Source organism: Zootoca vivipara, chromosome 5 (genome assembly GCF_963506605.1).
Source record: "Zootoca vivipara chromosome 5, rZooViv1.1, whole genome shotgun sequence".
Taxonomy (NCBI): domain Eukaryota; kingdom Metazoa; phylum Chordata; class Lepidosauria; order Squamata; family Lacertidae; genus Zootoca; species Zootoca vivipara.
Window position 1 is genome coordinate 67,439,694 of NC_083280.1, and position 17,481 is coordinate 67,457,174.

A 17,481-nucleotide genomic window follows, 5' to 3' on the forward strand; every position below is an offset into this window, starting at 1 on the left:
AGAAACATTACAAGGATATGCCCTGAAGCAAAAACATAAAATGGAATCAATAACATTCAAGTTGTCTTCATCACAAAATTTATTTTAATTGCCCTGCAATCCATTATTATTTGGAAGGCTGATTAGCCAAGTGTTTTGATGTTCTCAGAAGACATGTTTCTGTGACTCCCAATATTTTGGTTCATGGTTATGATGGCTCAGAGACAAATGGGAAGGGTGGGTTAATTCAAACAATTGCTTATGAGACATGCTGTGCCCCTTAGAGTTTTCCCCATCATTCTTATCCAACTAGCAGCATATCTTATGATGGAAACATCATTGCTCTGAAACGGAGCAATCTTTTTTGCCACTTTCCAGGGACCTAAGAAACTGCCTCAGCATTATCTACTGGCAGCAACTGTCCAGAGCTTCAGCCAAAGGTCTTCTTAGCTCTTCTTAAAGATGTCAGGGATTGAACCTGGGACCTTTTGCATGGGAAAGGTATCCTCTCCTATTGAACTGTGGCCCCTTCAGTTAATTGCATGATATACTTTCAATGGAGCAATAGTAGCTACCCCATTCTGCCATAGTAAATGTATAATTCCAAGATTTGATTACAGTTCACTTCTGTAGTTTGGAAGGCAGATGTGGCATTACAAAACATTTCATATCACAACTTAGACTTGTATATAAAATACACCAAAAGAAGAAGAAAAACCACACAGAAAACCATGACTGCAGAGAGGTAAATGTCTTCAGAAAAGCAGAAATGGGCATTTCCCCCCTCTGTCTAAAGGGATGGCTAACCTGTGACCCTTCAGATGCTGCTGGACTAAAACACCCATCATCTCTAACCAGTGGTGATGCTGATTGTAGCCGACTGGAGTTTAGAGTCCAGCAATATATTGAGGGCTACGCATTCCACCCCACTGCTGTAGAAGAACAGAGTAAGCCCATCCAACCAAATTAAAACTTGAAGATGAGCTCCTTGTTCTATTACTTAAATCCATTAAGTTTAATTAATTGGGATGAAGCAAGTAGATATTCATAAATTAAATGGCCATAAATTTTAATCAATTTAAGATACCAATTAATGTATTGTTCTTATTTAGCTTCATGAACATTTAATTATGCTTATTGAAAAGTTTAAAAGACTTCCATTCTTTGCTGACTGCATACCAGGAGACACTCTTTCATAAAGTATTCATGGAGAACTTATTGCTATATTATTTGACCAAATCTTCCAGTTCTAATTATGATTCACACTTTTCATTTAAATACTTGTTTCTTGTACTAAGAAACTTTGAGAAAAGTTGCTAACTCAAGATTGCTTCTGGTTTCAGAAGCTGAGTGTAAATTGGTACTGGAGAATGTATGAAACTCTTATATGTTTCCTTTAAAATTAAAGCTAGGAAACAGAATATTGTGTGTGTGTGTGTGTGTGTGTGTGTGTGTGTGTGCGTGTGCGCGCGCGCACACACACACACACACACACACACACACACACACTGGTCATTTATACTGTGCAGGATTTTCTCCAGAAAAAAACACAATATTACATTTTTTTTTTTAAAGTAAGCACAACCCATCCCTTATGTGCAGTGGAGGCTGGTCCATTAGTATGGATGGGACACTGTCCCACCAACTACAGCTCTTGGCCACACCTCATCCACCTTCTTAATTACAACCAGACAAGAGGATGAAGCTGTCAGCCCCTTCAGTCTCAGCATTAGCCTTGTAGAACTCAGGAGGGAGGAGGACGAGGGCAAAGGGGCTCTGGCTCCACCTACTGTTGGTCTCCCTGCCTTCCAACCTACCAACCACAATGGGTACCAGCCACCACTGCTTTTGTATACAGCTGCATATACAGTAGCATATTGGCCATATGCTACTACAACTCCATGGAAGAGAGGCATTCTGTGTCACCCTGATGGTGGTAGTAGTGATGGTCTTGGCAAACTGTGTTGAACCTTCAGAATGACTGACATGTGGAGGAGGCTGGGAAGGGATGAAATGTTTGGCAGTGCAGAAGCCACCCTACATCCTACAACCAGCAAGCTATCCAGAGAGCTGTTGGCGATGCACCAGGACAGCAGTATTCAGTCATTACATTTTAAAACAACACACAACTTATTGTTAGCACACAGCAAGAGCCAAATAAGCAAGACACTGTATTCTTATAGTAGAATTAAGTTGCAGTGGCTTGAGGCTGTCAGATATATATCTGAAACTGCTAGGCAAATTTAGCACATGAAGGAATTAACTAACAATGTAATAAAGTGGCAGAATAATTCTTAAGGTAATGTGTGCAACATTGGTGGGGGGTAGGCGGTGAGGGGGAAAGCAAGATGACCTTTTTGCTCAAATATCCAAATGCACAAAGAAATAATAAAAAAAGGTGAAAGTAACTTGCTTTTGGATGGCACAGGTAAATTGGAGCGGACCACTTGTAGCGAGTCTGCTTGCACGCGAAGTAAATAGCTTTTCACAGTTTCATAATCCAGTGGGTTTTTGACGTAGATGACACCTGTTCTGTTATTAATAGCAAACACATCTGGAATGCAACAAAGAAAAAAGAATTAGTGACATTCCCCCCTCCTCTCTCCCTTAAAAGTACATTTTATTCATGTATCGTATTAGACCACCTGGGACAGTATTACTTACCGTCTTCATTTCCTGAAACAATGGAATAGATAATCGTCTGATTCAAAGCAGCAGCAGTTACAACAACAACGTGAGTTCCTTTGGGTGCACCTTCACTCACAGGAGGGGGCCTGCAAAATTGGGCAAAACAGATTGCTCTTTCTTATTGTCATGTCCTCAGTGCTCTACTGAAATAATATATACAAAATTTTTCTCCTTGTCTGGGGGGCAAGAAGAAACTGGAAGCTATGTGTGACTAGGATCATGTAATTCCAGCGGTTGCCTGACATGAAATTAGGAAAAAAATAAGCATACAGAATAAAGCAACAATAATGGCTTGAATCAAACATTAGAACAGTGGCGCGATTGCTACCTAAATTTGCTGCTACAAGTGAATATGTAAACATTTTAATCCCTTTCCCACATGGGTCTGCCTGATAGCTTGTGGAAGGAATTCCAGTATTCTCACAGCCATATAAGATCCCTACGCCCAGCCTTATTGCAGGAAATGTTGGTGGGCAATCTATGCCATTGATTAAATGCTTTAAGCACATCTATGATTACTCCTGTCCTCTGCACAAAATATTTCTGCACAAATGAGGCTGGATAAACTTGCCGAAAGAAGTAAGCTCAAGACTAAGGCTGAGCTAGAAAGAATAATGTAGTTGCTAGTTATTGTCTTTGCTGAACAAAAAGGACCATGCAATGGAGACGCACGCCCTGAGAAGCTTCTCTCTAAACTGTTTCTGCTGTCAAGAAGCAGTCACAAATAAATGTGCCTGGCAATAAAATGCTGTTCCCTGCACCTTTGAACATGAAGCCATTACTCAGTTAGATCAGTTTGAAAGGGGAGGAAAATGCTGAAATCAATTTACCCTTCTCCACCATTTTGCAGGACATCATAGGCCTAAGGGCTATATGAATCTTTTCAAATCAGGTCAAATATGAGCCTTGATCATTCTGTAAATGTCCATGGCAAGCATGGATGGATTGTCCCACTGCTCTTGTTCGATGCATCTTAGGACCGATTTTCATTTTACTTTTTATACTCAGATCGTACATCTGATGACAATATGTATGCATATCCAGAACTTAGGGTGTGTGCATGCAAATATAAAATTAGAAACAATTATGGGAAAGACTGGATTTTTAAAAATAGACACACACCTAATTCTGCATGTATGCGTCTATGCAGGCTATATGCAGGGAAACCCACATCTTCTCTATTTAGTTATCTATTCATACCAAAATACAAAATATAAAGAGAGAATTGGCTCTAAGATAACTCCAGTACTCTAACTCAACTTCAGTATGTTGGGATGAAATTTCACCGTACACTGATATACTTGCACAGGAAGGATAGATAGACAGGAACCTTCCTAGACTGTCTTTCTAGACTTAACCTATTGATCTTCCCGTAGACCAGGCATCCCCAAACTTCGGCCCTCCAGATGTTTTGGACTACAATTCCCATCTTCCCCGGCCACTGGTCCTGTTAGCTAGGGATCATGGAAGTTGTAGGCCAGGGGTCAGCAAACTTTTGCAGCCGGGGGCCGGTCCACTGTCCCTCAGACCTTGCGGGGGGCCGGACTATATTTTGAAAATAAATATGAACAAATTCCTATGCCCCACAAATAACCCAGAGATGCATTTTAAATAAAAGGACACATTCTACTCATGTAAAAACACCAGGCAGGACCCACAAATAACCCAGAGATGCATTGTAAATAAAAGGACACATTCTACTCATGTAAAAACATGCTGATTCCCGGACTGTCCGCGGGCTGGATTTAGAAGGCGATTGGGCCACATCCGGCCCCCGGGCCTTAGTTTGGGGACCCCTGTTGTAGGCCAAAACATCTGGAGGGCCGCAGTTTGGGGATGCCTGCCTTAGACCAATACTCTGAGAGTTGTGGGTCTCATTTTCTTCTTCATCCTTTCCTTGGGAGAGGAGACAACTTTGTATGTGTCTCCTGCTGAGATGAAAGAGCATGCATGGCTCTTCACATCTCTACCTTAGTTAGAACTAGGATCTTTCCTTTCAAGTATGTGCTTCCTGCAATAAACACAGCCCTTTATTTTCTTAAGAGCAGTGTCTCTGTGTGATTATATCCAGGATAAAGTGTGCTCCTCCAACAGGGATCCAGGGATCCATTCTGCTTCCGTAACCATGTTAACACCAACACAGTCACCCTTCCTCTGAATATTGTGCTTCTGCTGGTGTGTTTGCACCTTGCTAGCCTCTACCTTATCCCCCTCTACCTCCTGGTAAGCAGGAGCCAAGCAAAGCAAGCAGAGGTCAAGTGAGTACCCTGCATTGCAACTTTTTTTCATAGGGTATTTGCTCTATCCCCATTGACTGACAGGGTTGCCCTTTTCTATCTTTTGTATCCTTGCTTGCCGTGCACACAAATGTGTGAAAAGAGCTACAGCCTTTGCTAGTAGTACACCTAAAAAAGGTATTTAAAAAGTGAAATTTTCACATTTGAATTCCAGGTTAGAGTGACACACTTTTCATTAAAGAACAGCAGAAATGTTTGGTACTTAATGCTTAGTAAGATATTTGGAAATGCAGAGCCACACAATTATTTTGTGACAGATTTTCTCATTGGGCTGGCGTTGGGTGCAGCCTGAAATCTGATAGCAGACACTATACTGTAGTGAAATTATGGATGACAGGATAAAAATCATGAATTTGTTTGTAATCCAACAGATTGAACTGCTTTTCAATTAAACTTTTCTCATTTATCTGGCTTCTGCATTGGTCTGCATGACACCAAAATTCAAGTAATGATAACAATACATTATTGATGTAATCTCAAATGTAAACAATTTGCTACCTTGTTATTTTAAAGACATGCAGGCTAGATTCCTTCTATGTCCACTTTTCTAAGATGAAGTCTTTAAAAATTCAAAATGGATTTTTGGGTGTGTGTAAAAACCCTTCTTTTGATCCTAACCTGTTTTTAGCACTTTCTTTTTTTAGTAACATCTCTGTAACTCCCGTTCTGACATTGCTGAATTCTATGGATTGAGAAATCAATATCAATTAGGAAGGTGCTTTTGCATTCAATATGGAGAATTTGAAGGAAGTGAATAGAGAAACACCAAAATTCATGTTCTTTGTAACCTTATAGTAATTGTGCCTTATCGATTTAACTTCCTTGACTTAACTAATGCAATCGGGTTCAAAGAACAATACATCACTTCAATGAAAACATACTGTTAGTCCCTTAAGAAACTTTTGTCGAAACATATGGAACTGAATGGGTAAAAAGGATAAAAGGACTCACCAGCTAATATGTGGCTATGTTTGTCCTGAGTATTTTAGCTCAAGTGCTTTTCCTGTTTCTGTAAAGGTCAATTATTAAGCTAGAATCTTGCATTAATTGCACAGAGGCGATCCATTTCTACAAAGGGACAGTGCAGGCAGCCCTGCTCCTAAGGTTGCACAACTCCTCAGCATCACTATGATGGGTCTAGTTCTGCATAGCCTCTCTTCTTCGCCGAGGGGAGGGGTTGTGAGCGGGTCTCGCTTCCCGCCAACCAATCCGGCTGGCTGGGGGGGGGCGTGGTTTGCCGCTCTTAAGCAAACGTGAGACCGTGGCTCAGCCTGTTTGTTTCCTGCACACATGGATCACCCTCCCTCCCTCTATTCTCATGCATTCAACACCTGACCTTGCTATGGACCTTGGTTGGTCGCCAAGGTCCACTTGGCAGATTGGCACCAGCCACTTGGTTTTTCGCCTACCTCGTAGCAAATCATCACAACTTTGTAAGGTTTGGCGGTTAGGCATTGGAAAATGCATTGTGTTGGAGGGGAGGTTGTGGCCATCACCTACCCCTCCCCTTGAAAGGTACCAGTATTCCATTAAAAGAATCTGGTGGTCATGGTTCCTGTCCGAAGCCCAGGTGGTGGCTAGGGCCATGGCACGACCCTCCAGTGACTCTAGGGGAGAGTTTCCAGTTGATTTCCAACAACAGGTTCCCCCTACAGGTCGTTAACCCTTGTGTGACTTCCTGCAGGGTGGGCAGGAGTCAAGGAAAGTCTGTTCGGATCCAGTGCCTAGGCCAGGCTTCCTCAAACTCGGCCAGATGTTTTGAGACTACAATTCCCATCATCCCCGACCACTGGTCCTATTAGCAAGGGATCATGGGAGTTGTAGGCCAAAAATGTCTGGAGGGTTGAGTTTGAGGAAGCCTGGCCTAGGCCCCAAGCCAATACCACTCACATTCTGTAACCAATAAAGTTGTGGCCATTTTTAGCCCACAAACCTAAAATACAGGTGTCCATGTGTCTTGTTTCATCATAAAGCGGGGGACTGGGCCTCGACTCACAAACATGTCTTGGCCTTCTTAAGAATATATTAGCTTTTAAAAAGAAAGTGGTAGTAGTAATCTGTCTCCTTCAGTCACAGTCCCCTTCCAACCCCCCTAAGTATGAAGAATGTGTACATTATAACACACCGTCATGTCTCATGCCCAACATATGTCAACAGAGGCTCTTATGTGTAACAAAAGATCTTTATCCAGGCATATATAGGCTTGGCAACGGACACAGTTCAGGAGTCACAATTCGGAAATTCAGGCATCAGCCAAGACGCTCAGAACTGGATGGAAACAACGAAGTTATCCCAACAGTTTCCACGCCCTGCCCATCAAGCTCTTAAATAACAGACTTTGTGGGAATGTCAGAAGTGCAAATGTGTACTCCTCTGAGGTGGGTGCTACTTACAGCTGGATGTTGCATTTGGCAATGAATGCATGTGATCTGCTGGTCACAGGTATGGAGACAGGATATGTGTCACTTCAAGCTTTTCCCACTTATCAGATGATTGTAAATTGGGGACACACCAGCACAGAGGAGGAAGAGACTTCTCTCCTGCAGTCTGGGGCTTTGGATATTCCTTTCCTAGTGTGGAAAAGAGCCACACTGCAGTGACTTCCATTCATGAATCCAAGAAGAAAAGTGATCCTAATGTTCGCTCTCTGTTCCATTGAGCACCAGAGAATAAAATCATTCTGTTTTAGAGCTCTGTAAAGTTTAGCTGACATATTTTAATTTATAGCATTTCACCTTTGCATGCCTTTGTGCTTATGTGTGCTGTACCACGTCAGTAAAACATCTGCAATAGGCTGAGCTGCCAACATTCACTGCTTCCAGAAGGCCAATTTAAATTGTTTCTTTTTCTTCTCTGCAATATTATTTGCAAGGTATGTTCAATGGGATTGTGTGTCTTTTCCTATGCCCCCTCCTTACATTTGTCATATTGGTTCATGAAGTTTTGACCTTTTCGGTGATATTTACCTCAAAAAAAAGATGACAAGGGAGTTTAGGTATTATTACAATGAACCACTGACATGGCCTATTATCCTTAAAGATAAATGTCAAACTTCATTCTGATGGACTTAATGTCATCAGGTGCAATGCATCCTTGTGTAGTCCTTGCAAGGATTCAAAATAAAAGCTAGAAGTCAGTTTTTCTGTCAGGAATTCTTCAGAATCAAACTGTACTCTTTAAATAGCTCTTTAGCAATCAATTATTACAGCATAGTTATTTAGCAATCAATTATTACAGCATAGTTGCCAAGATGAATCAGATATGGAAAGGTTATTCTGTATGCCGAAAGACAGTGAAAAGGTGGGATGTTTTGCTAAATAAATGAATAAGGAAAGAAAGAAAGGAAAATGAAGGTGTAAGAATTGTTAAATTCTTATGATAAACTAGCTGGCCTGGCCACGCGTTGCTGTGGGTTTTTGTGTTAAATGGACCTTTTTCTGTTAAATGGACCTGCAGAGTCTCCCTTTAGAGTCCCCTCACCTGCCGTGTCCCAACCCTGACTCCCCTACTGTAAGTTTCAAAAATAAGACTCCCCCACCCACGCATGTTCCTGGAAATGTCCCCACCCCCACTGCTTTGGCTGACTCAGGGTCCTACCCCCCCCATGGCTATGTGTTTTCCCCTCCCTTTGTTGTGCCTCATCCCTGTGACCCCCCCATTGTGAAAGCCCCATATTCTTTTTGTTTTTGCCTGTGGCCTACTGGGCAATGGTGAGGCCTACTTATTTTTCCCTGCTGGGCAATGCTGCGGCCTACCCAGTTTTCCCTGTCCCCCCACCCCCCACTGCTTTGGCTGACTCAGGGTCTCCCCCCCCCATGGCTATGTGTTCCCCCCTCCCTTTGTTGTGCCTCATCCCTGTGCCCCCCCCCCGTTGTGAAAGGACCTATTATGTTTGTTTTTGCCTGTGGCCTACTGAATGGTGCGGCCTACTCAGTTTTCCCTGCTTGGCAATGCTGCGGCCAATTGAAAAAGCTGGGCCTTGTCATCTGGCGGCGCAGCTTTGGAGGCGGCAGCGTGCGATCTGCCTTTCTATTGGATGCTGCTGGAGTCTTTAGAGCTTCTGGTGGTGATGTCTAATTTGGACACCATTTTTTGTGTTTAATCATTATTTTAGGTGTGAAAGGTGTGGGGGTTTTTTGGAATTTTTTTAATGCCAGATCCCTCCCTGATGGGCATGGAACGTTGTGGCCAAATTTGTTACATTACGGTTCAGCAGTTACGGAGAAAGTCTGTGACCTCCGCGCGCAATGCCTACATTTTAATATATAGATTTATACTATTTGTTAAAAATGATTTTGCTGGGGGATGTTTGCCATTAAGGATTTGTTCAGCAGCCCCTTCCTTTCTTTTGATAATAGTAAGAGCTGAAAAAAACTTTTTTTAAACTTCTTTGTGAAGGTCAGAAGAAAGTCTTCCTTTACTGTAGCAGTTGATGCAGAATCTTGCTATGATTACATGCCTCATGTCTTCTGTATTAAACTCCCTTAGGGAGGTGTCCTGAGATTCAGTTATTTGACTTTGAAAGAAGGAGGAGAAAAGAAGTATTATTGTACAGAATCCTCTAAGGAAGAATACTTTGATTTGTTGTGCCTTTTCCAGCATTCTAAAGAGAAAGTCCTGCTAGTGAAAATGCTTTGGATTGTGAGAGCAAAAGATGTTCTTGGGATCATTATACTCAAGTGGGGCCCATACAGAAAATGAACAGGAAATAGATGAAATGGCTGGAAAGATATTGGCTTGGTTCGCACAAAGTGCTAAGCCATGGTTTGTTGAACTATGAGTTAACCATGAGTTGTATCACAGATAAATCAAGCAAACCATGGTTTGTTTCTCAAAACTTTGGTTTGTTTCCCAGTTGTGTCTGTGGTGGGGTAGCCAAACAAATGATTATTAAGTAAGGGTGCTGGGTTCAAATGTAATACAATCCACAGTTAAACAAGGATCATGGTTTCTTGGTAATAATCAAGAAAGTATAGTTAAGCTGTTAGGTTAATAGATAACATTAGTGTTTAGTGCAAAACAGATCACTAGCTTTTCTTGAACCATTGTGGTGCTTGTCCAGAGGAAACCTTAACCAGCAAGAGAAAAATACATGAGCTCTCTTGGGATACTGACATCAAGGCTACCTTTATACATAGGCAAGACAAGGGTCTAGTATTAACAAAACCATCTTCTTTAGAAAGCATGGATTGGTCTGGCTGCTACAGAAAAATAGTTCTCAGCCATTACTTTTCATATTTTGGCCACCATGTAAAGTCAAGGCTGACAATGTTTACTGCATTTTTTTTTAGCTGTGGTGTGGACACAGCTTCGTAGTTTATACTACAGATGTACACCGCAGGCAAGATGAATGGTGGAATAATGATTTGCTTTCCATGCTAAGGAAGTCAATCTTGTCCATCCCATTGTGTGCCAAGAAGGTTGACTAGCTTTAAAAATATTGTTTAAATAGGCACATACACGTTTATGTGTATAAACACTCACACTTCACATTACAGAAGGAAATTTAGTAAGATTTCAAACTGTTTACAAAACTACACAGACAGAACTCACAGCAGAACACACACACACACACACACACACACACACACACACACACACACACTTTAAGGATAGTAAAAGCAAAGTGCTTCTCTCCCTTTGAAAGGTTAACATCTGCCTTCACTCAAACTGTCTCCTTAACTGTTATGTACAACTAATTTCTCAGTCACAGTTTTCTCTTATCCTATGTGGCACGTGCCTGGAAATAGGAACAGAGCAGAGAGGTGAACATTCTGGTCAGTCAAGATCATTCTTGTGAATTAGAAATCTGTGCACTGGATCATGCTTATAGAAACAAAGGTCATGTTGCAACAACATCAACTGAACACTGTGACCTTTGGTATTTCACTTTTTCTGCAAGAAATAAATCCCTTAACAGAAAGTTAGTGTTCCTTAACAACAGACCAATTTCTCAAAATGGAGCCTAGGGTTTACTTTGCTGTTTCAATGCATTTGAAAGATGTGACTATTTTCCTTTACTTGATATAAAATGCTTGAACACCTGTTAAATGTGCCCACAGGCAATACTTAATAGCTATTGATTGCACTCCTTTGCTAGCAATTTATTGCCTACAATTGGAGTCCATGGCTATTAACTATGACTTTCTAGTTGTGTAAGAGGACAAGATATGCATTAATTAACAAAAATCCAAGGTACCTTTGATCTCTTTTTTTTAAAAAAAAGGGTAATTAATCACAAGAGGATGCCATTTCTCAACACCCACCCACACACACCCCAGATATTAATTTAACCATTTCTGCTTTAGGTTTAATTTCACATTTGGCCTTTACACATTTTATAATGCTAGAAAGAGTTAGGACTTCTGCGCTCCCTTTTTCCAGAAAGATTCCTTTTTCTTAACTTCAAATTAATTTTGCACACGTACATATTACAGTGACAGCGATGCTAAAAACATGCCATTGTCAAATTCTGAATGAATCCATAAGCAGCAGAGCACATCATTTAATGAACTCATCCTCTTTGTTAAAGCACCCAATTATCCAAATGCTGTACATAGCCTGCTGAGGTGACCATGCCTACCAGTCCCTGTGTAAATTGTGCAACTTATTTGCCTGTGATTCACATAGCTAGAATCACAGGCAAATAAGTGTCCAATGCCATACAAGCCATGCAGGTATATGAAAAATGGATCAATGGAAAAGTAGCTATATCCAGAATTAACAATACAGCACAGTAGGGATCTTTCTTATAATTCCCTGCAACCTAGCATAACTCTGCTCCTCACATGCTTTAGCTTCAATCAACAAACAAATCATTTTATTTCTCTGCTTGCATCCTATTAAGTATCCTATTAAGTATCCACATCCTATTAAGTATCCCAGAATTCTGCCCCTCTTGTTGCATAATTATCCTGGATGTTTTGAGCATAACATACATTGCAAAGTGGTATATAAATGAAGTGGCTATGAAAATAACGCCATTACATTTTTGAATGGTTTCATGGTAAATAAGAGAATAATGCAATCACTTTAGTTCAGCAGCTCTCGTTTTGTGGTAAGAGATCTGAGGTGGACCTGGAGTCTCAACATAAGCAGATGTTGGACCTTTGATGTCATGGAATGTCTGGATAGCTCAGCTGGTTACAGCATGGTGCTAATAACACCAAGTTTGCAGGTTTGATCGCCATATGGGAGAGCTACATATTCCTGCATTGCAGGGGTTTGGACAATATGATCCTCAAGGTCCCTCCCAACTCTACAATCCTATGATTCTATTATCCTTTCTATATGTTAAGGGGAGCCATATTCCTGGTATCTCAAGACAGGTATGTAAATATACATTAAGATATGTTTTATAAAAGGGTACATAATCTAATTATAAGACCTTCATATCTGTGTAACTGCCCATCAGTGAACTGAAGAATGAATGCAACCAATTAAATCAGGCTTCCTCAACCTCGACCCTCCAGATGTTTTTGGCCTACAACTCCCATGATCCCTAGCTAGCAGGACCAGTGGTCAGGCATGATGGGAATTGTAGTCTCAAAACATCTGGAGAGCTGAGGTTGAGGAAGCCTGAATTTAATAAAACCAGCCAGATGAACGAGACTCAGGTAGTTGTCATTAACGTATAACATCTAACTGCACAAGACCCATATGCAGAGCCAACCCAGTGGGCTTAAGTTAGCTAAATTCATTTGTTTCAATGAGTCTGCTGTATGACTTAAGTTGGATACAATCCACAAGCCTGACAAGGAAATCACTGTTTATTTATTGGTGCTAACTTTGCTTCCTGATTACATTATACTTTTCACAGTCTACATAACGACAGAGTTCAAATAATAGTTTCTTTCTCCTCCCCTCACATTTCCCTTAACTAATATTAATGATATTTTAAATGTTTATTCCTTACATTTACATACCACCTTTATCTTCCAAGGATTTCAAGGTGATATGCATGGTTTTCCTCCTCCCCATTTCACTGTCACAGCAACCCTGTGGTTAGGCTATGAGATGGTGCCTGGCCCAAGGTCGCCCAGTGAGCTTCATCATCTCCCAGGTCATAGTCCAACACTCTAACCATTATCCCACACGTAATGGTAGAAATGGAACACATACTATACCTGTATTCATCCTGGGTAAACCTTGGAATTACTGAGGGTTGCAGTACTGAAATTTCTACAGTGGTGGTATTGAACTTCACAGGATCCCCATCATCATAGGCGATGACCACGAGCTATCAAGCACACAAACATAGTGAAGATCAATTTCAGTCTTACACATAGTGATATTACATGCCATTTGGCTTCTGGTAAAAGTAGCCAGCTACAAACTTTGCAGATCTCCAGAAAACTCTTAATTCCTTCATCACGGACTAGCCAACTTTAGGTGTGATGATGATGTGCTCAGCTGACTGCCTCACTGCACAGCACTCTGAATTCCTTTTGCTGTCAGATCTGCAGCACTTGATTTTTTTTAATGAACTTACTTTTGTTTTGGTTACAGGTAGGTAGCCGTGTTGGTCTGGGTCGAAGTAAAATAAAAAAATTCCTTCAGTAGCACCTTAAAGACCAACTAAGTTTTTATTTTGGTATGAGCTTTCGTGTGCATGCACACTTCTTCAGATCTTCACATCTGAAGAAGTGTGCATGCACACGAAAGCTCATACCAAAATAAAAACTTAGTTGGTCTTTAAGGTGCTACTGAAGGAATTTTTTTTATTTTACTTTTGTTTAAAGGCAAAAATAACATTGAAATAAAAAACGAGTAGCAAAAAAAAGAAAAGCCAAACTTTTTTTAAAAGCCTGTTTGGAACCCAAAGTGCAATTCTAACTCTTTAATCCTAAAGCTTAATCCTATAAATATTCCGAACTACAGTGAAAGATTAAAGTATATTATGCAACAAAGAAAAGAAAAAGTGGAAGGAGTTTAATTAGGGGTGTGCTGGAGTCCCCTGGGAAGTTTCACTAGTCTTACTGAAAACATTTTCAATTCCCTAAAAGTTAGTTGGATCTTTCACCTCAGGTGTATGAACCTCAAAACAACTCTAGAAAGCTCAGGGTGAAAAATAAATTTAAAAATATTAGTTCATAAATTTCCAAATGGAGAATCCAGAAATGAACAGCTTTTGCTCCATTCCAGATGTGTGCTTGGTTGCATATTATTCATTCATTCATTCACTGAATTTGTATACTGCCCTTCATCCAAAGATCTCAGAGTGTTTTGCAGCATAAAATACAGAATAAAACCATGGCATATACAATATACATGTATACACTATAGTGGATATAGGCTACCCAATTCATTGTAATGGAGGCAGCAGATCTGCAGTCTTCATTGGCATGGAATGAGAAGCTCTTGTGGGCAAGGAAGCTCTGTGTAAAAAAGCTAATGCAAAATCTGTTGTAGTCTATTACATTTTTGAAACAAAGCATTCAATTTTACATTCAGTACTTCCTGAGCACAATTATTTGAATCACTGCAGACAGAATATACTAGGATAACAAGATAATGTGTGTAAATTATACTGGCATTATTGTATCTCAAAACTTGGTTTCTAGTGTTTTTTACATAGATGCAAATGACAAAGAGATTTAACATTAGTCTGTCTTCTCAAAATGTTATTTTATAACTAACGTGCAGTATAATCCTATGCCTATTACTCCCTAGTAAGCATACAATCCTGCGGATATTTACCACCTAGTAAGCATATTTAGGATTGGAACTTAAATTATTGAATGGTACACGTCTGCAATCTTTGATGGTCCCAGAAAAATTTAATGGATTATTCATGGCAACATTTTCCTGAAGCAGAGGTATCAAGATGCCTAAAACCCATTAAACCCATTCCTTCCACTTATAAAAAGTGAAGCGACTTCACTTTCTGTCATAGTTTCACACACACACACACACACACAAGCAAATGAACTAGAAAACCATGGCAAGCAGATGGTGTTTTTCAAGAAGACAGATGAGTGGGTTAAAGTACACAAACTCATTGAGATACCTTTTGGGGGCTCGCTGGCATGTTTTTCAATTAAGAAAACGTGTGATTAAAAAGGAACTGTTTTAAACCAATATATCAGAGAAGAATAATTAATTATCATAACTTGAACCAGTACTTTTTTCAGGGGAAAAATATATATATGAGAACACTCATCCCCCAAATTACACTGAATTCGATTTTCTGTAAAATGATGCATTATAATCTGAGCTTTTAAAGCTGCAGCGTCAACTGAAATCCTAACAGACAAATACAAACTGAGTTGCAAACATTAATTAACTTAATGGATCTCCTCAACCAGCAACTGTCAGTACAAAGCTCCAAAAACAAGGAAAAGTAAAAAAAAAAGAAGAAGAAGAACTGGAGGCACCCCTCCCCCATTTTATACATATTTGCCTGAGTGTAGATTCCTCTGATTTAATTGGAGATTGTTTCAAACTGAGCAGCTTGGAGACACTGCAGCAGAATCTGTGCTTGCTCATCCCTAGTGATTTAATTTTTCTTTCTTTTTGCAGTTATTCTGTGGGGTTGTGGAGGACCAGGAAAAAAAAAAGCTAGGTAGTATGATGGAGCCCTCAGGCTGGGGGATAGCCACTCCAGTGCAAAAACATATTACAGTGCATATGTGGATGTTATTACCTTAAATAATGTACTGGGCTCTTCATTAAGGTTCACACGAGTAACCACACGTCCAGAATCTTCTTCGACGTCAAAGATACTTGCACTGTAAGGGAACTGGACTACATCCACTTTATACCTCACCCAACTTGCTGGTGTCCCCTATAAGAAAAACACACAGTTGTTATTGTATACAGCATGGGCTGGAAAAGAAGACTTAAATGTTAAAATACAACCCAATATGATTATGTTGACATTTTTAAAAAACAAAGAGTCAAAACTACGGGATCGACAGCAACCTGCCCACTGACAGGAAAGAGCCAGGACCACAGCGGGGAAAAAGGCATTTAACACATTGGTTATTGATCTCACAACAAAGGGATGTTACTTTGGAGACCCATTTCCAACTAAAAAATCATGGGGGAAAGTCACCTTGTCAAAAATTATCAAGGCTTCAGGTACTAGAACTGAATGACACTTTCAGTCCTGCATTCATTTTGGAATATTCCGCTCCTAACAAAAGAGCTTTTTAAGTCTGAAATTATGCTACACCTGTAGTTAATGTATCTCATTATATTCATAATTCTTAACTTGAATGTACCATTTATGGGGGAAAGGGGAGTCAGATTGAAACCTGACCAAAGGCCTGGTGCGGAACAGCTCCATCTTGCAGGCCCTGCGGAAAGATGTCAAATCCCGCAGGGCCCTGGTCTCTTGTGGGGCCAGTGTTTGTGTTATTCAGCTGAGGTGTCAGTTGGATCGTGAAGCAAAATCTTTACTGATGCAATTTTCTACTTTTCCCTTTGTGAGTAAGCAACTGGTTTAGTTGTTTTCAATCTTTATTATCCCTGTGCTGTTTTCCCTGTGAGTAAATTCATTGTTATACTTATTGATGGTTATGAGATGGCAAGCATCAATGAATATGTGATCAATAACAACAAAACTATTTTGCATCATATTAGTAAACGCAGCTTGTGGCAACCAATCATGTTAATGAAAACGTCAGTGAAAATTGGTATTTGATGTTTTGTGTTATTAAGAAAGATGTAGACATTTAAATGGAATCTGGTTGCATTTAGGTAATAAGACAACCTTTTGTTTCTTTTGCAAAACTGATCATGAATTTTGGAAGTGAATCATGAGAGCATGACCACCAACCAACCAGCCAATTCACTGATTTATTTATTGCTTCATTTAAGGGACAGAGAACCTATAGCTCTCAAGATGCTGCTGGACTTCCATCAGCCAAAGCCAGCACAGCCCATGACCAGGGATTATGGGGGTTGTAGTCCAACAAGGTCACAGACTCTTCATCCCTGTTTTGATTTCAGGGTGCTTTATATCCGACCTCCCAATACAACACAGGCATTAATTCACACCCTGGAGGTGAAACAGAGAAAGGGGATTGGGAGGGACAAGTCCAAGCCATTTTTCAGCAAGCAATCAGGGGAATGTGCCCCCTTTGTGCCATAACAGAGAATGCTGAAGTACACATTTGGAGAATACACAACCATTTAGCCAGATATGGGATCTATAGGGAATGGGTACCATAAAGCTGGCAAACTGGAAGGGCCTGGAAAAAGTTTTAAGTCATATGCAGATCCAATATTTGTAGAACAATCACAGGTGAGTTGGGACACAAAACTTTTTTTTTATTAATGCTATGCCATGGTACAGTGTTGTTCCCACTGGGTTATCCTCAGTGTGGAAAGCCACCAGGTTGCTCCTGCTTATAGCAGTTCACTGGTGCATGGCAGAAACCCTTTTTCAAAGAATGACAGGAACCCTCTCTTGCATTATATCTCCACCAGTCGTTCCCAAACTCCCCCACCAACCCACGGATCACTTGAAAAGTGCTTTAGGTTCTGGGTGGACCACTTAATGATTTTTTTT

General features: G+C 40.4%; 1 protein-coding gene across 9 annotated transcripts in view; it reads right to left on the bottom strand.

The window, feature by feature from the left end:
• The window catches only part of PCDH15 (protocadherin related 15), a 608,113-nt gene that overhangs the window by 82,080 nt on the left and 508,552 nt on the right, over positions 1 to 17,481 (bottom strand). For all 9 annotated transcript variants that reach the window (XM_035137543.2, XM_035137542.2, XM_035137532.2 and 6 more), the window contains 4 exons: positions 15,610 to 15,750; positions 13,091 to 13,203; positions 2,644 to 2,753; positions 2,393 to 2,533 (listed from right to left, as the gene is read on the bottom strand). In XM_035137543.2, coding sequence (XP_034993434.1) covers positions 2,393 to 2,533; positions 2,644 to 2,753; positions 13,091 to 13,203; positions 15,610 to 15,750 — 505 coding nt within the window. The remainder of the gene's footprint in view (positions 1 to 2,392; positions 2,534 to 2,643; positions 2,754 to 13,090; positions 13,204 to 15,609; positions 15,751 to 17,481) is intronic.